This window comes from Thalia democratica, chromosome 3, assembly GCF_965202585.1.
Source record: "Thalia democratica chromosome 3, ktThaDemo2.hap1.1, whole genome shotgun sequence".
Classification (NCBI taxonomy): Eukaryota; Metazoa; Chordata; class Thaliacea; order Salpida; family Salpidae; genus Thalia; species Thalia democratica.
This window is the reverse complement of record NC_139167.1, coordinates 40,132,868-40,158,788: the sequence shown is the minus strand read 5'-3', so window position 1 is coordinate 40,158,788 and position 25,921 is coordinate 40,132,868. Positions and strand designations below refer to the sequence as shown.

Sequence of the window (25,921 nt, the reverse complement as noted above, 5' to 3'; positions counted from 1 at the left end):
TTGTTATAGATAAGTTGATCGAGACGTGTAGCTATTACTTCTAAATACATTTGTAGAAAGTAAAAAAATAGATGTTTTAAAATTTTTTTAATTTTATTCAAGATACTTTTTTTTATAATTAAAAAAAAATAAATTAAAAGGTATTACACTGTACTCCTAAAGTTTAATATACATTATAATTTGAACTAACTAACCGTGGAAAAATTTTGTACGCCACAAAGTAAGCACATTAAATAAATACTTTTTACAACCCGTGTGGCTAGCTTTCAGCTTACATAGAAGTCTTTTGAAAAATATCATTAAAACATATTAACAAAAGATGTTAAAGTTTCTTGAAAAAGTTCTTTTCTACAAAAAACAATTTCGTAGAATTTTATAAACTTTAAATGAGGAGTACTGCTACTCCACACCCACCAACAGCGTTTGCAGGCCACCGCCTCGGAAGAAGCTTCATTCATTCCAAATCCAGAATTCCAAAGGAGCTGCGCAAAAAGAGCTTCGAGGCCGAAGACGGACCGGCGTTGATGAGAAGCTATTCGTCTTCCTCGACAAACAAGTACAGGTTGAGCTACAACACTCCGTGCTCAAGCTCCCCGCTGCCGAGAAGCAGTCCTCCATCGTATTTAGACCGTCGTTTGCTTTCTCTGGGCGACGAAGCCTACCAAAGAAAGCAACCCGACAGTTTTTTCGAATATTCGTCGCCTTTCCCTTCTTTCTATCAGGCTCAGACCGTTGAGGTAAAACGGAACCACTCTTTGAAAGTAAGGAGACTGCAGCCTTGTTGGGCTGTTAAAAGTGTTTTTGGTATACAAATATGATTTGATTTAAATTAAAGAAAATGTTTTGCGTCATATCCGATTTTGAAAGTTTTGTTTGTTTGTAGTAGAATGACAGAAATATAAGTAACACTACTACAAATTTTATTTTAGTTTACACTAAAAGCACTTGACATTATTTTATGGTATAATGCTTACTTAATTAAAAGACTTTCTAAAGTTAGTTATTGTTTGTACAAATAGGTCTAGAATTAGGAGCCAATCAAATTACGAAGTAAATTTCTAAGAGTATAAAAAGCTCCATTATGTTTAGTACAGTTTGTAATAATGAACATTGCCTTGTGCATTAAGCACTGTGCTTTTACTCAACTGTAATTTTTAATTTGTTAATTAACAATAACTTAATCTAAAAATTAAATATTAACTATAAATATTATAACAGAGTTTTATACAAAAGAAGATCCAGCCTAATGTAAGAAGAAGCAAAAGTACAAAGATAGGGAACGGAAAAGAAAACCGCCCTTTGGATAAAAAGTTTGTATTTTTTAGTAAACTTTAAATAAAAATAGTCAACATTAGTTACAAGTATCGTAAGTTGAATAATTCATTTATTTACTTCAGTATATAGTTGAAATTTCGAAAAAACGTACTAAAGAATAATATTCTATTCTATGACAAACTATCTATTTAATTAATTATCTAATTTATTAATCTGATAGTTTTATAGTCGTTAATTACCTGTCAATCTCAAAACTTTTAAAGTAGTTACTACATATTTATTAATGAAGCTCAGTAATATCAGCAACACATTACCTTTTTTAAGTAAATTAATTATTTAAAGCACAAAATCTTACAACAACGTTTTAGAATTAGATAGCACGATAAGCTAGTTTGCACTTGTTAGTGGAAGTAATTTCACTGTGTCTTAGTTTTTCATTAAAGAATAGTCTGACTCTACTGAGAAATTAAAGCTAACTAAACATCATTATATTATAAAGCTAAATATTAGACCCTACAATTGATGTAAAGCGAGCAACACAACAGAGCGATTTAACTTGCAAACTATAGGTTTTAATTTTTCTTTAAATGTATAATAAGCATTAGTTTTTCACCATTTTTAGAACACTGTTTTTGAAAAAATCTCTTGCTTATGTATATAAAAACCTTTGTTAACAACGAAGTATGAAAAATTTAACATGAGCGCTTTAAAAGAATATAAATTATACGCTTAAATATTTAGTCTTATATTCTTTTAGTTCTAGTATGTAACAAACAATGTAAAATATTATTTTATAAAAAATTAAAAGTCGTATATCTTTTAACTAGTTTCAGAATTTTTGTTCTAAGTTTTATTAGATAGAGTATTTTAAAACTGTCAAAAGTATAACTTTTCAGCATAAATAAACTCGTACAGAACTACCGTAAACTAATTTAGATGGACGATTTTTATATACAGTGTACCAATTTTGAACTAAATAATGTACAAAAGTTTTTGAACTGCTAGTTTATTAAAAAAAATTAAAGTATATAAATTAAAAAAAAAGTCTTTTAAAACTTAAGTTCTAAATTTTAGCTTAAGTCTACAATTTTTAATGAATTGAAAAAACAATATATATAGGCTAATTTAATTATGCGTTATAAACTGTTAAAAAATATTGTATCACTTTAAGAAGAAAATAATAAAATTAAAACTTTTACCAGTACTTTGTTTTAAACTAAACACGTTTTATATATACAAGATAGTACTTACTAGTAGATAGGTAAAAAAAAAACTAGTTTTTTAACATTTATATATCTTACTTTTTAAATCTACCGTTTTTTTAGAATATATTTATTTTAAAAGTCTTTAGTTTATTATCTTAAATGTACTTTGTAACTGTTTTTTGCTTTTTTTCAAGTGTAGATCTAAACTTACAAAAGTGTATACAAAACGTAATAGTTCATATTTTTTATAGAGTTTTAAGTTGCTCAGTCTACTGTACATTTGTTGTTATAATTTATCCAAATTTATATGTATTAATAATTAGTATACTTAAATCGATACATTGTAAAAATTTATACTACTTAATAAGCAATTTTTTGACTAGAGTGATGATATATGTTTTAGCTTATTTTTTTACTTACTTGAAAACTTTAAAATGAGGTAAAAAACTTATGGATTTGTTTAAACTGTTATTCTTATTTAGAATTTTCAAACACAAATTCATTAACATTCTTTTAACTGTTTAGTATTCTTGTTTAGATAGTTAGACAATCTTAAAGCACAACATATCAAAAAAAATTAACAATACTGTTTTTAAACAAAACGATTTTCTAATATTTTGCAAACTACTAATAAAATACTTTGATAATATTGATATATCTAAGTACAACAACAACAACATTTAACGTTCAAACTAACAACTAAAAACTGAACTTCTTTATGTAAACAATATTATTTGTCAATTTAAGCAACTCAACTAATACTAATAATAACTAGTAATAACGCTAAAACGTATAAAAGATGTTTTCGTTTGATTTAAAATACTAAGCGTAGTCAAAACATGTAATGTTTTTTTTTTGAGTTTATTTCGTTTACATATTTTTTTTTATTAATTTATTTGAGTATTTTAATTTTTAAGTACTAGAAGGCTACTAAGCTTTTACTTCTTGAGGCTTTGAAAATTCTCGTTATTAAGCTTTTGTACAATTTAATACTTGATTAGTTTTAAATGTAAAACTTTTTTTATTTTTAGGAATTATTCTTGTCAATTATTTTGCATTACTGCTCAGTCAAGCAACTTAAAAAGTCGTTTTATTTCGAAGATGTTCTTTAATCTAATATAATAATTTCATTGTAGTAAATTATTATTTTTAAATCTTTCACATGAGCACACCGTGAAGACCACTGGCTTATGGTACAACTAAAACTTTAAATATTTTTCTGCTTTGTGTAACTTATTACTTAAAAAAATTTAAATTACTATAACTACAACTTTTAAACTCTAAAAACACAGTTAGTCTTAATTTAAGTATACAAAAAATTATTTAGTTTATCAAGTTATAGTTTAATATATATGTAGCTGTTGAAAATTCAAAGTAAGAATTTTGAAAAAAAAGTAACAAAAAATATCTATAGAGCAATTAATAATACTGATTTAGTTTAAAGTTGTTAAATCTTTATCAGGTTGAACATTAGTAAATTTTTATATATTAATACATAGCACGTTGTATTCCTCAGCAGTAAATAAAGAACCCAGTAAAAAATTTGTTTTGAGCTTTTTTTGTTTGAAAAGACATGCATTAAGAAAAAATAAAACATGACAAGAAAATTGAAGTTTTTCTTATGGTAAACCAAACATTTTCATTTAAAATATGTGTAAAGGTGTAAATTACTAATGCAGAATAAAATTTTAATTAAACTAGCTGAAAACTTTATTATAACAAGTAAAAATATTTTCAAAGAAATTAGGCTTAAATGTTTAAAAAACTGTTTTTGTTTTCAAATTATAATTTATTTCAACATTTCTCAAGTGTGATGATAATGTTTTTAAGCTATTATTTCTAATGACTTATTTAGCTTTTTTTTTTCCTAGAATCGTTGTTATAACTAAAATTATAAAAACAAAAAGTTAAAATAAAGGTATGTTTTAAAACTTTTGAACTTAGTTTTGGATACAAAATAAGAAGTAAACTAGTAAATTAAGGAAAGATAAAAACAACTAGCTTATCATTTTAAAGTTATATTTTTTTTAAACTTCATCATGTTAAACTTTCCATCCTACTTTTAATTCTTTACATAAAAGTTAATATTTTAAATAATTAATGAGTAGCAGTTTGTTAAGCTTGTAATATGGCTGAAAATTGAAAAATAAAGTCTTAGATTTATATATTCTTTAATATTTTTGTTGTGTTAATATGATATTTAATTATTGTTAAGTACTACTTGTTTTAAATATACTGTTAACTGTATATAACTATATACTTTTTAATGAATAAGATAACGCCAAAACATGATTTTATTAGCTCAATTGACAATTTAAAGAACTATCGTGAATTTATTTTAAACAGTTTTAAAAAATTATCCAGGAAAATAAATTTTGATGTCGTTTAATTAAATATTTATGTATATTTTGTAAATACTACCACAACTATAACTTTTCTTTCGTTAATTTTATGGTTATCCACTAGGTAGCGATATACAGTAAAGTTAACTATAAGTTTTGTTTAAGGGAAAGACCCATTCTATTTTTAATTTGCATTGTTTTAACACCAGTAGCAGTTATATAGCTTGTTAACATAATTTAAAGCAATTTAAATAGTTGCACCTAGTTATTTAAAAGTTTAAGTACCTTAAGGTATCAAATAGTTCAATAAAGTGTTATTAATTAGTGTTTTTAATCAATTTTTTAAATAAGTTTAACACAAAAAAAAAGGTTTTTATGGCTAGTTTATAAACATTTAGAAAAGTTACAGAACGTTTAATTAAATTTTAAACTTATTCTATAAATAGAGATACTCTTAGTAGCACTTTAATTTATTATATTTAAGTCACAGCTTATGATTTTTATTCTGAAATTTTTTGTTAAAAGTTTATGTTGTATTTATGCATTTTAGTTTTTTCTCAAAAGCTTTATTCTGCTAATGTTAGAGATCTTTTTATAGTTAAAAAAAATAGTATGGTTAGTTATTTTTCTTTTAATTTTTCATTTATTTCAATAAAAGTTAGTTATATAAAATGAGTTTTAAAAACAAAACGTTTTTAATAATTAAAGTAATTTGATTCTTCTTGCGAGATATCGAAAATCTAGCTATTTGAACAGTTTTATTTACCAAATTTACCTTTAGTATTAATAAAATTTATTTACTTTATCTTATTTTATAATAAACAAGCTACTGAAAAATTACAAGTTGAGTTTAAAAGCAATCTTAAATCTATTGTTAAAGATTGTAAATGACAACAATGTCTGAAAAAATACACTAAAACGAAACCCTACGAGCCTTTTAAAAATAAGGGAGACAGTAAACTTTAAGTTAACTTGCATTTAAAAAATAATAATTATAAAACTACAATAAAACATAAGTTAGAACATGAATCTTATTTTTTTAAAGAGCTAAGCAGACAAAAGTGTTGTTAGAATATTTTTGCTTTGCTAAAAAAATTGTGTGAGTAATGATTTTTGTTTCATTTTAAGAATTTATCTTATCCTAAACAAAGTACATTAAATTTTGTACTTTTCCCTGGTAAAAAGCAACTAAGTAACTTTGAAATAGGTAGAGTAACAAATTTGATTAATCCTACAAATTAAAAAAACTACTATTAATTTGTATACAGACTTTGTTATTTGGTGTGTACATAAAAATCAAAATCCTGTATTACAAACTTTCACTTTTTTAGTCTTTTTTTTTTATTCATGTAGTTTAACTTCTACAATAAAAAGTTTTTGTTGACTAATAAAAGTAGTAACAATAAGCTACAATTGTTTTAAATCATCATATTAGGACTTTTTCAACTAAGTATTAAGAAGTTAAGCGAAGGTTAACAAAACTTATTCATTTAAATTTGATGCTGTAATTACTAGTAAATTATGATGTTACAATTACAAAGTCAGGTGCCCAATTGTTCTCTGGAAAATTTAATTATCTTTTTAAGTATTTCTCGTTTTGAATAGTTTAATATAAATCAGTTTTAATAAATAAATTGCAACTAGGTTGGTTTTCACATTAGTCTCAAAAGTACTTAACTGATAAAAAAACAAAATATTATAAATGGCTTAAAGTTTTTTCATCTGTATTACCTTTTTTCTTTTACTTCTTGATAAGTTAAAAACAACTTAGTTCACAATACATACTCTTTAATGTAAAAAGTTATAATGTCAACTATACTTACTTTATATCGTAGTGTTAACAATCCAAAAAAATGTTGTTTTATATAATTTTTAAATTGCAGCATAGAAAACTTAGCATGTAACGCGTCGTTTCACGTCTTTGATGAAGTTTATAAGAGCTTCCTGTTTTTAGTGTTGCCTTTTGTGTAAATTAAAAGTAGCTTAGTTTAGTTAAGTTTTGAGTTTTTGTTTTGGGTTAACATATTTACAATTTTTGTTCAACTAAAACCAGCTAGTTTAACTTTAGTTAAAAGTTTACCCTTTTTAAGTTTTGTTTTCTAAAACTTACTTTGTGTTATAAAGCTTTTAAAGTTGCTCACTTATTTTCTCGTTAATTCAAAACATTTGTTACTGTTACTTTAATCTTTTAAGGAGTATAAGTCTAAGACTAACTACTATCATTCTTTAAGGAACCTATCGAGTTAATACAAAAGTAAAGCTTTTTTTCACTATAATTGCATCTAAAACAAAATATTATTTTTAAACTTAAACTACATTTACGAACGGTGTAGTCTAACTTGTTAAACGTAATTTGAAAATTAGAATTTTTTTAAACATTAATATAAGTTATTTCCAACTAACAGGAAATTTAAACAACTGAAAATAAGATAATAATAACTAAATAAAGAAAAAATAAAACGAAATAAACTACTATAAAAACCTTCGAACAAAAAGGTTTAAATTTATTATAACTGAAAGATTCCATTTTTTAGATAAAAATGTGTTTTGTATAGTCATTATAAATGCAAGTTGCTTTCAATACTGTTGAAAAAATTACTTAGTTCAAGTCGTCTCCGATGAGCACATCGCATTCTAATCATTTCACCTTTGAATTAATTACAAATTGTCTAATGGGCTGTTTTAAACCTGATACTCGTTCTAATACTAACAGTTTTATTCAAAAAAATACATGTAATCAAAGAATTCTCGAAGATGATGATAATGATGATAAGTCAGTTCATAAACTTTGAAAAATTTGTTAACTTTCGTTAAAGAATTATTTTTTCAGTTTTAATTATGTATAAAATTAAACTGCTTTATTACTATAGTAATTGTAAATTTATAAACCATTAACTGTTAGTGGTTTTTTTAGCAGTTAAACATCTTATATTATTTTTAGAACAAAAGCTCTAGAAAAAGATTTTTTTACAAAACTATCTTGCATGTAATAAATGAATTTTTTGTCCCCAATTTAATCTTAAGCTGAAAAGTATTCAAACATGTCAAGAAGAAAATTTACTACATTAATTTTTAATACTTGGTTAAAGAAATAAGTTTTAACAAATAAAAATGGTTTGAAGTATTAGACTTCAAACAGTTTTCAAAAAATCTCATTGCTTTTTTTTAACTTTTTCTTAAAACTTTGCATTACTAAGCTAACTTGGTACAATTGTACTAAAGTGTTTAAAGATATATAATTTGTTTTGCAATATCTATTTATCTTGATATAACTATTGCAACATGCAAAAAAAAAAACAAATCCTTGCTAAATCTTATAAAATACTGCTGACCATTTGTTTTTTAGTACTTCGAATTTTTAAGTTAAAAGATTAGTATCAAACTAAATTTAAAGTTATTTTATCTAAAAAGCTTTGTACAACTAAAATTAATAAATCTAAAAGTCGTTCAACTATTTTATTTTGTAATAATAGTAATACAAACAGGTATTACTTTTTTGTAATAAAAAAATTGTATAACATTTTATTTGTTCAATTAAAATACAGTAATTAATTTTATTAAAATATGCATGATTTAATTGCCTTCATTTAGTATGTCTCGATTAAGGTAAATAAATAAATAATTATGCTCAAAAATAAAGTTAACTATTTTTACCGCAAGTATAAACTTGTAAAAATTTATTAATGATTTGAGGAAACTTGTTGAAATAAATATAATAGTTTTCTTAATAGAGATGTTTATGAATCTAACTTGTTATAGTCCTGTTATTTGATCACATATGTTTACTTAATTAAAAATGATGATAAATTATTATATTCTGGATGCATAAGAAACTTCATAGCTTTACTATTTTCCGGCCAAAATACGATAAACTACTATGTAAATTAAGAAAAAGAGTCAAAACATAAAGTTTGTGCATAAACTATGAAGTTTATATGTTAATTCGAACTTATTCACTACGTATATCTACATAACTTACACAAACAGCTGTGGTTTTTTTCTAACAGGTTTTAATGGTATTCAATCGAACTTATCAACGAGAGTCAAATAAAAAGAAAATAACTAAGTGTGAATTATATAACTATAAAAAAATAAAGTGGTATCTTATTAAAAAAAAAACTACAACTAGCTTATTGTAAACAAAATTCTTACAGTGCATTCTACGCGCCCGCTAGAAACGCGTCTGAACCCGACTTGCCCTTCTTTATGCCCGCCATTGAGGATGCAGACTGCTTGGACCTCTCGTCTGAACACTACGACCAATCAACAACAGTGCGCTCCCTCCATAGATCCATACTTAAGAAGGATTACTGCTTTGAAGTTAGTTGTTTTAAAGGTACAAAACTTTGCAATCTTTTTATTTTTTAAGCCACGCTGTTAAACTTTAATTACAGCTGTAATGATTGCATTAAAAAAAATATTTTTTTTAATTTTAATTTTATATTAATCATTGTTAAATAAAAGTATGAAGTTGTGTAGTACAACTATATTAACAAGATGAATGAAATTGAACACTTATTAAAGTAGTTCTAAATAATAAAATAAAATTTATATTTAAAAGATAAATACAACTTTGAAAGTTTAAAACTGTAAAGAAGGTTGTAAGAACATTAACGCATATCAAAATTTAAAGATGTATAAAAATTTTATCAATTTTAGTGTAATACAAATGACGTTTTGTAAAGTTTTTTTTTTATATCAAAACATTTTTTTTTTAAATAAAAATACATCCATAAAAAACCATCAAACTTTACCTCACGTGTTTTTATTTAAGTTTTTAGAGTGAGTACAACTTTTACTTTTACTATAATGTTTAGATCATTTCGTAAATATTATTAGTGATTTTTAAAGATGATAGTGTTGGTATCTTTAGCCGAAGATTAGTATCTTCTTAAAACTTTTAAAAGCGCTTACTTAAATCTAATTTCTATTAACAACCATATAAGTTCAAAACAAAAACATGTTAGGGAAGGTTTCTATTTTTTATCTTTTTGTAAAGTGTTCAAACTCTTGTAAAGGTCTAATATTAAACAAAATGTTTTAAATTACTTTTTAAAAACACATTTACTTTTTACAAACTTACAGTATAACTATAAGGTCATAAACTGTGTTCAAGTATTTCTTAAAAAGCAGTTTTATGTATAGCAATTATAGAAATGTGATGTTACAAAATTTTAAACTAAATTTAAACAAACCTTACCATAAGCGCATGAGATTTTTATCTCATGGTAGGTTTGCTAAAATGTCTTTTTATTTGTTATTTACGTAGACAATGCTATGAAGGAAAAGTACTACATATATAGATAAACATAATACAGTACTTCCTCACTTATCCGGTTCCTCGGTAATCCAGTCGGTTTAAGTCAGGAAGTAGATTTATCTAAATCAGCTAAAATCATTGCTTTACTACAAATAGACATTTAATTTAATTTCAATATCTAAGCAAGTAGTTTATAGTAACGTGATAATTTTTGATAAATTAAAATTTATGTTATACTTCACATTTTTGCGCTATACAGGTATTAAAGTAGTATACCGAGTTGTATTTAAGAATTTTGCCTGGACATACCTTAGCATTAATACACAGCCGGCTTAATGAAAACATAAACAGAAACTTATCTAGAAAATGTTTCACAACTTATCTGATTCCATTAGTTTTTTGCTAAGAAACATGAAAGCCCTGTTAAACAAACCTCCAATCTATATTTTACGAAAGAGTTCCGGTATTAGTTAAACTGTTTACGATGTAAACTGTTTTCTTTAAATTAATTTTTAACTTTTCAAAGTTTTTTGTTTGTTTTTTGACTGCTTTAATTCGTTTGTTCATTAAAGAAATAAAAAATAGAAATGAACGTTTTATTATATGCATTAAATAATGTTAAGGAGAAAAAAAAAATTGTCTTTATCCGACCTTATTTACGAAAATTCTTGCCCAACATGGCCTGATAAGCGAGGAAGCACTGTTCTATATTGTTTGTGTATTAGTTACACTTAAGAGTTTTCACAAAAACTTAATAATTATTGTTTTTATATAAAAAATTAACCCATGCAATCTGAGTACCAGCGTGAAAAAAGTTAATCTACGTCATAATAGCATTTCACCATTAGTCACTAGTATTCTCATACACGTATATGTATGTTACATGAGTCATTAATGCAAAATCGTCATAAAATAACCACCAACAGTGTGTTTTCTAATAAAGTTATTTTTCTAATGTTCTGAATCAAAACTTACACTTTACGTGTGATGAAAATCTGACTCAACATGTTTTGATTGAAAGGTATTATAGGTACATAACACTAAGGTATTGAAACAAACAACTGATTTACCCCAATAAAGTAAAAAACAATTAGTCACCCTTAAAGTATGTTTTGTAGTTAACTAAGTCTTTTATTATTTTTTTCTTTTGTTAAAAAATCAAAACTATTATACAAGCTGATTTCAATTTCTTATTAAGTATTAACAAACGTCAATAAAACTTGTTTCTCTCACTTATTTAGGATCGTGAAATTCGCTTTTGTTTTAAAAAGTCTTTCTTGAAGTTTACTTTAATTAAACGTTCTTCAACAACTCAAGCAATTGAAAACTTTTCAGGTGCTAACTGCTACTCAGACAAGGTGCTTCAAATGCGGTTCAGCGGGAGAAAGGGAAAGGTGGATTGAGAAAATAAAACGAGCAATCAATCCAAATTTAGTATGTTTGTTTTATTAGTTATCAAATACAATATTTTTTTTAAGTGTTTAACACTCATCAAGTTTGAAAGAGTGCGTTATTTCGAATTTATTAATGTAACACCTTTACTTGTATTAAAAATTCTCAATAAAGTATTACTAGCACGAATTGAGTTTTAACTATTTACTTTTAGTTTTTGTTAAAATAATAAAACAAATATAATCTCATATAACTTTTCATGTATTATTTTTATTACAACTATTTTAAGTTTAGGGTATCAAAAAGTTCTGTAAAGGTTTGCAAAAGGTAGTTATTTCTAAACTAACAATTAACTTTCTATTAAGTAAAACAGTGTTGTATTAGCATATTTTTGCAAACTTACACCTTAACTAAGCAAGTACTAAAAAAATTCATGACCGTATCAATAAACTTTCTCATAGCTTTTCAGCTTTCTTGCTAAAATCGTGACTTTTGTTCGCAACAAGCATGACATTTTAAAATGAGAAATTGAAAACTTATTGAAACTAGTTTCATGCAAAAATTTAAGGACAACATCCGGAGAACAGAGCACAAGCTGTCGTTGTATGTTCAAGAAGCAAAGTGTTTACCGTCCAAAAAGAAATATTTTTCCGAAGTTTGTCTCGACCGGAAGCTGTGTGCCAGAACAACATCTAAATGGAAAAATGATAGGTGGTTTTTTTTAGCTAGTTATAACCGTTTTTTATACAGCTTTTATACATTTTTTGTATGTTGCAACTATTTGATTAATTACCTTTCTTCTTTTGGTAGACCTATGTATAACTGTAAGTTGAGTGGGCAGTCCTAGCTTTAAAGTACGTGCTTCAATACTGGAGTATTTTTTGATGTCTTATATTTAAATCTATTTTCTCTATATGCTTAAAAAACTACCCCTACGTTACACTCGAAACGTATTAAACTGATGATTTTTCTTAATTTTGGAGATTGCATAAACTTTTAAACGAATTAAATTCTACCAATATAAAAATCATTAATGAAGACAAACACACAACTTTTAACTCATATCTTTTATGTTTCTTTTTTAGCTCGATAATGTGGGGCGAGGGCTTCGAGTTTTCATCTCAGCCAATACACGACGACATAACCGTTCACTTGTTCAAAGACTCGGACAAAAAGAAGAAGAAGGATAAAGACTACGTTGGTTTGGTTAACTTGTCAGTAGACAAGCTTCTTCACACCCACAAATACGTTGAAGCTTGGTAAGTTTACACGAAAAAGCTAGTTTTTCTGCAATTTTTTTTTAATATACTGATAAAGCTATTGATATTTTTTATGTTTTATTTTTAATTTATACCAAGCGTTTAAGTTTAATACTAAACTTAGCTTAAAAATATTTTCTATGCAAAACGCAAAAAAGTTTTGAAATTTTTTGATAGTATAATTTAATTCAAGACTATTTATGACTCAACAAATTCACTTTTGACTCTTTTAATAAATCTACGAACACAATTATAGTTTATACTAAAAAAAAATGAATATCTCCATGTTGTTAACAATATTTTAGTTCTAAATGTTTGTCGGCAAAATTTCGTAAATTCCTCGTGAGCAATAAGTTCAATATGTATTTCAAAAATAAACAGTTTAAAAAACTATTGATTTTAATCAAAAGTTTAGGTATAATACAAACATACAGGTTTAAAATGTATAAGTAATGATCGTTTAACTTACATTCATTTTTAATAAATAAAATTTCGGTATTTTTATGTTACCAAAATTTTATATTAATATTTGTGTAAAATGTAGTCTGTAAAATATAATTGAGCTTTATATAGAATAAAGCTTTTTGAATTTGATAAAATTTTAAATGTAAAATAGATGCAACATATCGTAAAAGAAAGAAAAACATAAATGTAAATTATTCTCAAGCTATATTTAGTAACTGTAATTTCCATTTTTCGCTTAGTAAAAATCGTATTTTTATTTAAAATCGATTGATTTAGTGCATTTAAAATATAAGTGACATTTGTTTGTTTTTTACAAAATTTTGTTTTTTGTTTTTTTATCTAAAACAATAAAATACTAAACAAAAAGTTTTTTTTTAGCTCGGTATGTAAAGTTTTAATGTTTTATTAAAGGCCTTGTTTTATTTTACCTTTGTACAACTTTTAACTTTTAAACATTAACAACTTATGTGTGTTTTAGCTTTTGTTGTTAGTTTGTCAACAAACTGTTGTATTTAGATAACTTAAATTTGATTTATTTAATTTTAAATAACAAAATGCGTTTCTTCTTTTTTTACTCGAAGTTTAAACATTTATTGAATGCGTAAATTTATAATAAATAGCTATAACTAACTACTTAAAATAAATTGATAAATAAAAATTTCTTATAAAAAATTTATTTTTTTATAATTAAGTAAATACAAGCTTTGCAGTTGGTAAAATATGATAAAAAACACTAAAATTACAAAAATTAACAAGATCAAGAAAATGTTTTCAAAGTTTTTATGAAGCCAACTTGGTCGTCAACCCTTTGCTAAAAAAATGCTAGAATCTTAGTTTTTCATTAGTAAAAAAACAAGAAAATAAACAAAAATAAACACTATAAAAATTTATAAAACTTTTACCACTTGTACTACGATACACAAAAGCTGTTTGTAAAGGTATCCGCTGTCAACTCACAACGGCAACAACAAGAACAAGCACGGCGAGCAAATGGCAATACGGTTGAAAGCGAGGTTTCTCAGCATAGACGTGTTGCCGAGTGAGCACTACAAGCAACTTGCAGAATATCTAAACTGCAACTATTTGCACGTGTGCCGCACCATAGGGGGAGTCCTGAACGCTTCTCAGAAAGATGAACTTGCAAAAATCATGGTTAAGATCATGTATGCGACCGGTAACATCAAGGTAAACACTTTTTTGTAACTTGTTTATAAAGTACTAAAATACTTTATCTAAAAATTTATTTAGCAGCAATCGATTGCAAACACATATTTATTTTTATAGAGTTGGAGCAACTAAAATACTTTTAATATAACAAACTTTTAAATATGCAAAGATCAAAGTACTTATTTTTATAAGTCTATAATCAAATAATTTTGCAACCTACTTAAAATCATAAACTTAAATATTTATTTTTAATAACTTACAGCTATTGAAATACATTTTTACTCTAATTTGCAAAAACTGTTTTATTCTTAAATATATTTATTCTAACTGTTAATATTAATAAAGTGATCAAAAAACTATTTTATAAGCTATTATGTAATTTAAAATTTGTCAAAACAAACAAAACTAAATGTTAACAATTATAAAGGCTTACATGGTTGATCTTGTTATGGATGAAACAGAAAAAGTTACTGAAGAGTCTCTAGTTTTCCGAGAAAACACAATCGGAACAAAATCTGTTGAAGCTTTTATAAGATTAGTTGGAATGAGATATCTGCATCAAACTTTCGGTGCGCGTTACTTTTTTAAAACTCATTTTTTAAGAACTAAATAAATCTAGAGTACTTTAAAACTTTGAACTTAAAAGTTTAAGTTTTGGATATTAATTTATAATAAAAAAAAAGATTTTTATACAATTTATTTACTTCTTAGAATGTTTTAAACCGATAAATGTAACATCAAGTGTTATACTAATAATTTAATAGAACTAGTTGTTTAATAAACTAATACTTTAAAAGTTGTTTAATTTTAGCGTTAAATTGTAAAACGAAGCTTACCAAGTCTTTATCATTGACGCTTTCTCTCTTAAAGGTGATTTTATAAACACACTGTTCACGATGACTGAAGATTGTGAGTGTGATGGCAGTAGACTTCCACCCACAGCTGATCTTGAAATAAACCGTAAGAATCTCACTATGTGCTGTAGCATCGCGTTTGAAAAGATCAAAAATTCGACCAGGTTAAACTTTAGTTTTGTCACTTCTTGATACTTCTTTTCTGTAAATTTTCTTTAGTAAGCAGTTATTACTAAGTAATTTTAGATTTTGCAAATACTTTAATAGAATAGTAGTATATTTTCATACCTTTGATTTGTTATTAACAATAATAACTAAAATGTAGCAATGCAGTATTTGCAAAACAAACTACTTTAAAAATAGTTGTAATACTTTATAAAAATTTTATAATGTATACAAACTTACTTAAAATGTACACATCGTATCAGGATACTTAAAAGTTTTAAAAGTTGTTACTATAGATAAAACAATACCTCATCTACATTATATTTCTGAATATTTTTTTTTTCATTTAATTCAAGGCTTGTAAAACCTTTACAAGTAGAAAACAAATAGTAATATCAATTTAGTCTAACCATAACTTTTTATACTTTTATACTTTTAGCCAATACTATTTAATTAATTACCAACTATTTAAACAGTTATTTTCCGGTTGAGTTGAGAGAAGTGTTTTCGATTTGGAAGCAGCGCCTCGCTAATGAGGATCCCGATAATGACAAATCTCGCATCTCTTTCCGTCTCGTCACCGCTTCGCTCTTTCTCCGCCTTCTCTGTCCTGCGATTCTCAACCCTATACTGTTCGATTTGGCGCACGAAATTCCCGACGCTAAAACCACGCGAACGTTGACCCTTGTTGCGAAAGTGGTCCAAAATCTGGCTAACCGAACCCGGTTAGTTAAAGCATCTACAGCTTGATCAAATATCATTTTTGTTGTTACCTAGTTTTTATAAAACACCTTCTTTTGAGCTGTGCACATAGTTTTGAGTTTACGTAAAGCTGAATATTGTAACCTCACAACTAAGTAGGCTTATAATTTATTTAAAGCTGTTGTTTCAAGCAACTAAAAAAGTTTGTTTTCACAAGGTTCGGGTCGAAGGAGGACTACATGTCTCACATGGACGAGTTCATCCGGAAGAACTGGGACGCGATGACGGCGTTCGTCGATGACATCAGCAGTAGCACGTTCACCTCGTTCGACAGAGGCTTCGAAGGCTACATCGACCTCGGCAACGAGTTCGCTCGACTCCATCAGTTTTTCAAAGAACTGTTTCAATCTCCAGCTTTCAACAAGGTAATTTTAAAATAAGTGGGTTTAATTATAGGTTTTAATAAAAATACAACTTGAATGTTTTAGTAATTTGAACAGCACTAATTTAGTTTAAAAGAAATAATTGTTTTACAACATAACAAACTTTAATTAAAAACGCTGAAAATACTCTAAAATTTAAAGCTTATGTTTTATAGGATATACTTGGTAAACTTGAACCTCTGCCGTCTATATTAAACGAAATTTCTGACCTTCTTACAACTGACGCTGGAAAGAAAAGTGACAAAATAGGTCAAGATGTTTCTAGTAAGAGCTCAATGTCGCAAAAAGATGACAAACCACATATCAGCTCTCTTCTTGATGATGTACCTCAGTCTAGGTATTTTAACATGCCGTTCGGTTTAAAAAATACTGAAAATAAGTTAAGAAATTTAGTTTTTGTAATTCGATAAACCAAATTAGTTTGAGAAATAGGTTTAACGGCATAATTCTTTTGACAGTGCTACTGAAAAAATATTGCACCCTGCATTTTCTTCACAACAGCTTGATCCTTCTATGAATGATCATCATCCAGCCGAGTCATTTGCCGACCTGAAACAAATTACGAACGCTGGCTCTTTAGCACAAGCAGGCGGAAGCCAATATTCATTGCTATCTGGTGTAAGTTTGCTTGAAGCTTTTTTCAATCATTTACTTTACAATTAATTTTTTAAATGATTGTTATATATTCAAAATAATCGTTTTTTCATTTTGAAATAAATCAACATAATTTTTAATTTACTTTTTTTTTTCAAAATAACACATGCATGAAAAAATTGATTAAAAAAAAATTATAGAAAGGCAACAGCAATTCTAACAATTGTACAAATACTGGATCAACAAATAAATCAAACCTTTCTCTTCATCAGACTACAAACGACCAACAACAAGCAACTATTACGTCAAAGTCGTCCAACGATGATGTCATAGACAACAATGTTTTTCATCCCAGTCCACGCAAGGAGGACATTGATGCCTTGAAGAAAAAAAGAATGCACTTAGCTTTCAAGAATCACATGTTTGTCAACGGAGGTAACTTGAACAACCAAGGTCAAATTTCAAAAAGCTTTAACAATAACAACGTTAGAAACACACCTCAAAAAGCGCTAGTACCCGTTTCACAGCCAATCTACCAAAATTTACGATTGAACCAAAAAGTTCAAGCAAATAGTTAGTTATTTTAACATTAGTATATGTTAAACAAAAAAAAAAATTACAGAAGCTTATACCCTTTTCTTTCAGCTCAAAAGCAGTCCAACCAGGGTTTATCGTCTCAAGTGAAACCGCTTTCTTTTGCAAACCCCTTGCCAATGATGCAACAACAGCAGAAGTTCAAACCTGCGAAGCCTCAAAGAACAGTGAAAACGAGCAGCCAGGAAAATTCCAGCTTGGACAGCAGGGTGAACTCTTCGAACAACTCAAACAGCAAGAACAACAGCGCTGGACGAAAAAACCAAAAGCCGAAAACAAGTAAAGCTGTTCAACTAATACTTTTTCAATAAGTTGTTTAACTACTTTGAACAAAGTTTTTTTTCTTCAGAATAAACTGTTCTAAGATAAAATTATAATTTATGCGCTTTTTTTTTTTCAAAACATTCTAAACGTACTTCTTTAATAACTAAAACCAAACAAAAAGTGAAATAGTTAAATATAATTTATTTAGAAAATTTTAATAACTTGATATTTTAACTAACAGATGATCAATTTGCCAACTACGATGATGACGATGAGGAATGCTACCAGGCAATAGCTATTGAGCAGCCACCAGTGCAAATTTCTAACGCTCATCTCAAAACTGGCCTTTCGTCTTCTTTTGCAAAAGGTCGACCCACAACCAACAGTCAGCAAAACTACAGGCACAAAAAATCTACTCCAGAAGACGCAAGCGGGCCTTACCCAATCATGTCATTAAATGTAGGAAGTTAAACTTATTAAATAGTCACTCAGAGCATTATTTTTTATCTTGAAAATTAAAATTTGATATAATTAAATATTACTTAACTTTTTTTTTCTTATTTTTAGTGAATGTTAAAAAAAGCTTTAGATAGAAAATATTTTTCTTAGTTCTCACGAAAGGATCATATACAAGTTAATTTTAGTTTTAGTTTGCCAAACAGTTTTAGTTGCATAAGAACAAAGACCTATAATTAAAACTATGTTGTACTAAATTTTATTAAATAAAAAATTATACAAAAGCGTTATTTCAATTCTCTTTTTAGGCAAATGCAAATGGTGAACCAGTTTTGGAAGTGACTTCTCCAATTTCTAATGGAAAGCACCACAACAGCAACTTTAAACATCCCTTTAATCATCAGAGTAAACTACCAACTCCTAGTAAAAGAGAAAATCGAAACTTCAAACCTGAAACAAGTAGGAGATTTTGAAATAATTGGTAGTGGAAAATAATCAACTAAAAATATAATTTTAGTCGTTTAAAAATGTTCAGAGAAGTAAAAAGACTTTTTTTTTACAGTAACTGAGGTTAAGCATCATGAAGAAAATATGTTACAAAAAGACAATTCGGCAAATAATATGAACAGAGTATCGTCTAATGTAGCTTCCTCGCACGCCGCCAGGAGTAAAAACTCGAACCGAAATAAGGATCATAGGTCGCACCATGCTCTGAACAAACACCAATCATCAAGCAAAAACCATCATGTGTACCATCAAATTGTAAGCAAAATTTTTATTTGAATTGTAATCTACTTTATTAAAAACATAACTAGCTGTATGTCATGAACTATATTTTAATAAGTACAGAAAACTAGCTTTTAAACGTATTTGATTTTCTAAGAATTTTTTTTAATAATCTTAACTATCATTTAAAAATTAAGTTGACAGAAATTTAATTAAAATTTTATCAAAAGTTCTGTTATTTTATACTGTTTTTAAACTGAGCATCAAAAAAAGTATAAACATATAGGGTATTCAGACTAATTTGGTAGAATCAAAGTCATACGTTGTATTTCTTTTAAACATTTATTTAATCTATGTTACTAAACAAGTAAAACTTTATTGATCAAGTCTAGTCTGACCCAGCTTTTAAAAAACACTAAGCTAAATTTTGCTAAAAAAATAGGTAATATGTAATGAACAATAATTTAAAAATTTCTTTAAAGTGTATAGAGAAGTTTTTCGTGAACAACAGATGTACTACTAACAATTTTTTGATCGAACTAGTTTTTTTAAAGTAAACCCAAACTAATAATAAATATTTACGTTATTGAAACAAAAAATAAAGTTTTACTTTATTAAATGTTGTTTAAGTATTGAAGTACTAGTTTTGGTGTACTATAACCAAGAGTTGTCTATTTTTTAATCTTCTTATACATGAACATTTGTTAATCTTTTTTAATAACTTTTTTAATTTTGTAAACAAACATCCAAACCTTTTTATCAAAAGGTAATAAAATTTCTCTAATTGTTTTTAAAATAAGTTAGTACGTTGTTTAGTTGTAATATTTACAAAACCTTTGAGTAATACATTGATGCACTTGTTTAACCTTAACAATTAACGCAGTTTTATATACTTTAAAATATTTTTTTTGAATAACTATAAATTAATAACTTTAAAATAGTATTTTTTGTGAACTTATTAACGAAAACTACTAAGGTTGAACTTTTTATTTCATGAAATCAAACTGCATTATCGTGTGCAAAAACTTAAACTTATAAAATACAGGTTTATAATTTAATTAAACCACACAAAAACAATCACAAAGGGCATAAGTTCAACAACTACCGTTCGCTTAACGAACAAAAAAAATAAAAATACAAGTTTTGATTCAGATAGTTTAAAAACTAAAAAAAAGCTTAAGTTATTATTATTATTAAATTGTTTATTGTGCAATGTTGGACTCAGGCATCAAAATCTGAGCCACTTAAACAAGACACACAATGAGAAAAATGAAAATAAAAACATTTATATTCAACAAAAAATAAACATAAACAAAACATCAAACATAGTTGAAATTATAAAAACTCACCAACAGGTTTAAACTTATTTGATTGATATAAAAGTCTATAACTTAAGACTTACAAAACCATTTGTACAAAAATAATAAAACTAAATTAATATTCTGTCAGGGGGGAGGCATAGAGAAATAAAACTATTTAGTATTACAAATAGAAAAATGAAGAAATCACTTGTTAGTTTAGATGGGATAAATATTAAACAAATCTTTAATTTATTGTCTTTTTTGTATTTTTTTTGTGATAAGTTACTGAATTTTACTGATGTTTATACTATTTAAACTAAATCTTTTTAGTTTTAAGCAAAAATGTTCTACCCTTTTACACGATACTACATCCTGTGGTAATTTGTTCCATTTAGTCTTTGCTTTTTGAAAAAATAAACCTTGCCACTGACTGTTGTTAAAGACATTTTAACAATTTATTTGTTTACTTAAATTAAAATAACAGTTTAGTTTTTTTGGTATTTGATTTATACATTCTATACAAACTAATTTTTTTAGTTACTAAAAAATGAAACATTTCAGATTCTCTTTGTGTTTTTTAACTCAAATTATACTATACAAACTAAATGAAATAAAATTTCAGCAGCCAATTCAAAACTCGACTAGAAAGCCTGTGGTTTCACGTCAGATGTCGTCGGGAAAATCTGTCATATCGCAGTCTACTGAAGACAGGACAGCGCAGTGGGTAGCAAACATCCCTTCAGACTTTCCTATTAACAATGAAGTCAGTTTAGCAAGTATTGAGCGTATTTTAACAAAACCTAAGTTGTTTTTTTGATCTTTGAAATTACCTGTCTTGTCGTCATGTCTTGTTAAATACTTTTAAATTTACTTTATAAAATGAACTTTTGTTTGGCTTTAAAAAAAGTATAACATTGCATCCGCATAAGCTGTTATAAAACCTACTCTGGCACTTTGTAAAATATCTAAGAAACGCTGTGTTTTATTTTTTTTAATGAAAAATAGGAAAAAAAAATTCTAGGATGTTAAACTTTTTTTTTAGTAACTGACAATGGTTAACAAACTCTAACTGATCTCTACTTTTTAATACAACTAAGAATGTTGTCATGCACGATTACTGTCACAAACACACATTATTTAAACGATCATAACTTCATGACTTGAGTGTTTTTTGTTTTTACTACTTTATGTTATCATCCGCAGCAGTCCAGGGGCAGCTCGCGGCACCTCAGCAGCCAATCGTCGCAGCCGAAAACGAAGCAGATCGTCAAAATTATGTACCAGCTCGACGTGAAGCAAAAGGAGTTGAACAAAAAAGAACGCGAGCTGCAAGAAAAAGATTTCGAGTGAGTTTGACCATTTAAAGTTCATTTACAAATCATTAAACAACGTTTATTTGCTACAAACTTTATTTGATGAAGTATTAATATGTATATTCAATTCTTTATAGTTATTGTTTTAAAAAGTGTAATAAAAATGTGATATTTCAAACTAAATGTATTGTATGCTCGTAACTTTACGTATATTCACAATAAATATTTTTGTATGCTTGTTTGTGTATTGTAAGGTTCAGTTTTTATGGTGCTCGTTTTATATATTTTTAAATTTGTTTAGGTTTGTAAGATACTTGCACTTTTGTTTTTAATTTTTATAGTATGCTTCTCAACAAAAGATATGAAGTTCGGTCAATGTAATCGTATCTAGTTAAGATTTTGTTTAGTTTTTTGTCCCGTAATAAACGTAATCAAAAGTTCAAAAGTTTGTAAATTAAATGTCAAGTCTTCTATATAATTCTTTCAGCTAATCTTGTATACTTTAATTATGAATTTAAATCATAAAACAATAGTTATAAATTAGTTTTACTACTTGCATTGATATTTGTATATTTTTTGGATTAATAGTTTTGAATATATACATCTAAACTGATTTGTATTTTCAATATTACACCTGACGGTCTACTAGACCAGTTGAAAGTATATGTATACGAGCTTTAGATAAATATTCTATACAAAGTTTTAACAAAGTTAAAGCTACAGAAATACGGTGAAATATAAAACAAATTAAATCATTTGTTAATCTAGTTGTATTTTAGTGGCTAACTTAATCAATTTACTGTTTCTAAAACTATTTTGATAAAAAAAGGGGTTTTTTAAACTTTGTTCACTTAACAAACAAGTCTTAATATAAAAAATCTTAGAGAACTATTTTTATAGCAGATTGTTATATATAATATTCTACAAGCATAACTTATTAAACGTTGATATTTTGTAATACCTTAAGTAATTCGACTTAGTTAGAGATATACAAATTATTTTGAAACTTCTAAAATGCTATTGATTTTACTACTAATAAAAAAGTGTTTTTTATTTTTATGTACAAAAAGTTTCACACCACCACCTGCCTCTACAATAGTATTTTTAGACTTTTCAACTGCGCACATTATTTTATTATACAAAAACTTATTTTACTGTACACAAGCTATTTCTCGAAGAGTAATAAAAATACATAAGTTAATATTTTTTACAAATAAAAGATATGTTTTAAAGTATTAAATTTTTGTATTTACGACGTTTTGATGTGCTAATTTAACAATATGGAATTATGGAATAGTAAATTACTAGTTAGTTTAAAGTAAATATAATCAAAGCATTCCAGAAAACTGGTTTTGTTTTTATCTTTTTTTATGAAAGTTTTTCAATTGGTAATTATTATGTTTAAGTATATTTTATATCGTAGTAGAAAACTTAATAATAACAGTAATTTTTATCAACCTGAATAAAAAATTAATTGTTTAGTTTGCTTAGAACGTTTCATTTAATCATAAGCATTGTACAATTTATAAAAATAGTTAGTTAACAACAAGTGTTTATGTATTAATATTAATTAAAAGAATTGTATGATAAAGCATTATGCTTAGTTTTTATTATTATAAATTAAATGAAAAACCTTTATGATAAACTGTAATTATTATTAATAAAAAAGTTAAAAGATAAAAAAAATATTCTATTTTCTAGAATTTTGTAACGGTAATTTCTAAGCTTGCAATAATTTTTTTTTTTTTGAGCAAGTAATTTGTATATAACTAGTAATTAGCCGTTTTTTATACTCTAATTAATTCCAGCTAAGTTTAACTTTTAAGCTGCAGCAACGTATAATTTTGTAAAGCAGTAAGTGATTTTTTTATTATTTTTGCATTAAAACATATAATAAAACTAAAACTTAACTGGAAGATACTACAATTTTTTTTTTTTTTTAAGTTTATTTGTTCAACAGAAGATCTAAACTGATGGAAGAGAACGAAATGTTGCGGGTGAAGCTGAAGCACTCGGAGTCGGTCATCGAGCGCCTCTCCTCCCAGCTCGAAACCTCCGGAGTAAAGCCCTCCTTCGACTCCTCCCGCCAAAACGGAATTCACTTTATCGATGGGGAAGCCCCGAACGGCTCGAGAATCAACGCCAGACGTCTGCAGTCTCCTCAGGAAGACGATCTCCTGGACCACTCGTCGGCGGATGAGAGCGACGGGCAATCGTCGATGCGAACCGAGAACGGGGCTCGGACCGCTTCGAACAAGTTCGCCGCTAAAAGTTGATTTTTGACATTTTTATTGTAATTTGCTTTTCGTATACAGTATTGTGATTTTTTTTTCAGCTACTAAATGAAGCCGCTGTGGGCTAATATTATTTTATGTTATTAAAGCTTACTTTTGTTTTAAAATATTTATATACTATTTCTAGTCTAAAACCGTTTTTTTTTACTACTAGTTTAGATGACTAACATATTTATTTTGAAGCAAACCTAAGGTAGAATGCTGCTAAAAAGTATAAAAAAAGCTTTGAGTACTAAAAAATTTTTAGCAACGATAAGCCTTACTTACGATTCTTAACTATAAATATGATCTTATTTTTTAGACTTGTACAACTTTCTAAAATTATGATTCAATTTTTATGTGCATTCTCACTCGTATTTGCCACCTGTCATCCCTTTTAACATTAGAAAACAATCTGTAATGATGTAAAAATAACTAATATTGTTTCTGAGTTTTGTTTCAATTGTAACAAGTCGACATATTTTTTGTAGATGCTTTCTAGTTTGTGTTTGCTTTTGAGTCTACAAAGTAACTAGACAATCATTTTTTTTAATTAATTTTTTTTAAATCCCGGTTTATAATTAACTTTTTAACTTTGAGTACGACCAAACTAAAAGATTTCAATTTTAAAAATTATTAGTTTATTTTTACATATTTAACTATCTTTAATCAAGAATTAATAGTTAAGAAATTTGCGCTGGGCGCACAAAAAAGGTTGTTTTTCAGTATAAATTTAAATGAGTTATGTTGTTTTTTTTTATTTTTTTTTGATCGCAATAAATAAAGCGGTATATTATTTTTTGTAAACATATAAAGTTTTATTTTTTTAAATATAGTGTTGTTCTATACTTCATTAAAAAATTAAGTGTGTTTAAAAGACCTGTTTTTAAAATTATGTTAATTTATAAAAAAATTTAATAAACTAAAGCTAACATAGCTAAAAACTTACGAATTTAAATATTTTCATACACATTTTTTGATTTGGTGAATAAATTAGATGCTTTTGTTTGTTTTGGTATAAACTGGTTTATACCTTTCTTAAAGAAAATCTTTGTTAAAATCATTGCATTTATAAAATACAAGTGGAAATTTTATTCTTAAAACAGAACACCTACTGTTAGTATGCCAATAAATTAAAATTTAAAAATACTTGAAATAGTTGATTAATATGCAAAAACCTAACATGAATTTGCGCAAGCAATTCATTGACTCAATTATTTTTTTAAATTTTTTAATATCTTTTAATAAAAACAAATTTTTTTATTTACCTGTGCAGCGCATAGTACTTTGCATATAAATTAATATTTTTGACAACAACTTTAGTGGTAATAAACAAGTTAAAATTTGTTACGTATCAAACCTTAAATTGCTTGCAAAGATATTTTCTTAAAAAATCCGAAAATACTCTTATATATTATGTAGGAACGAGTAGAAAAAGGCAACAATTAAGTAACTTGTGTATAATAACTGTTAACTTAACTATAACGCACAAAATAGTTTTTTTCGTGATCTAATGTGTACAGCAGGGTTTCCAAAACTCGGTGATAAAGTTGCTTACTTTCAAGTTAAAATTTCAAAATTGCCTCTTAATTAATTATACTTTTAGTAAAATAATTCTTTTGTAATGGCATCTTGTAGAGATCTTTTATTAAAAATTTTAGTTGTGAACTATTTATTACCTGTGTTTAATACTTAAGTAACTTTAAATATGTTTAAATATTTTAAAAACTTTTATTTAACTCTAACAAAGTGTCACAACTGTATAAGTATTTACCTAGTTTTAATTATGTTTTGTATTAAAGACTTTATCATTCTTGTAATTAGTTTGTGAATAAATTCAACCAAGAAAGATATATTTATTTATGATAAAG

General features: G+C 26.4%; 1 protein-coding gene across 7 annotated transcripts in view; it reads left to right on the top strand.

Annotated features, from left to right (window-relative positions):
* The window catches only part of LOC145832736 (uncharacterized), a 44,728-nt gene extending 19,984 nt beyond the window's left edge, over positions 1-24,744 (top strand). For 2 of the 7 annotated variants that reach the window (XM_082940064.1, XM_082940062.1), the window contains 20 exons: positions 1,219-1,310; positions 8,977-9,142; positions 11,418-11,516; positions 12,043-12,185; positions 12,560-12,733; positions 14,137-14,383; positions 14,793-14,934; positions 15,236-15,383; positions 15,861-16,109; positions 16,304-16,511; positions 16,685-16,866; positions 16,988-17,147; positions 17,324-17,696; positions 17,769-17,996; positions 18,223-18,440; positions 18,746-18,896; positions 19,000-19,199; positions 21,087-21,227; positions 21,668-21,810; positions 23,738-24,743. In XM_082940064.1, the coding sequence (XP_082796190.1) occupies positions 1,219-1,310; positions 8,977-9,142; positions 11,418-11,516; positions 12,043-12,185; positions 12,560-12,733; positions 14,137-14,383; positions 14,793-14,934; positions 15,236-15,383; positions 15,861-16,109; positions 16,304-16,511; positions 16,685-16,866; positions 16,988-17,147; positions 17,324-17,696; positions 17,769-17,996; positions 18,223-18,440; positions 18,746-18,896; positions 19,000-19,199; positions 21,087-21,227; positions 21,668-21,810; positions 23,738-24,053 (3,780 nt within the window). In that variant the 3' untranslated portion in view covers positions 24,054-24,743. Of the gene's footprint in view, positions 1-374; positions 762-1,218; positions 1,311-8,976; positions 9,143-11,417; positions 11,517-12,042; positions 12,186-12,559; positions 12,734-14,136; positions 14,384-14,792; positions 14,935-15,235; positions 15,384-15,860; positions 16,110-16,303; positions 16,512-16,684; positions 16,867-16,987; positions 17,148-17,323; positions 17,697-17,768; positions 17,997-18,222; positions 18,441-18,745; positions 18,897-18,999; positions 19,200-21,086; positions 21,228-21,667; positions 21,811-23,737 lie in introns of those variants that run through there. The other 5 variants (XM_082940061.1, XM_082940060.1, XM_082940059.1 and 2 more) reach the window with 5 other exon arrangements.
* Positions 24,745-25,921: the final 1,177 nt, after the last annotated feature.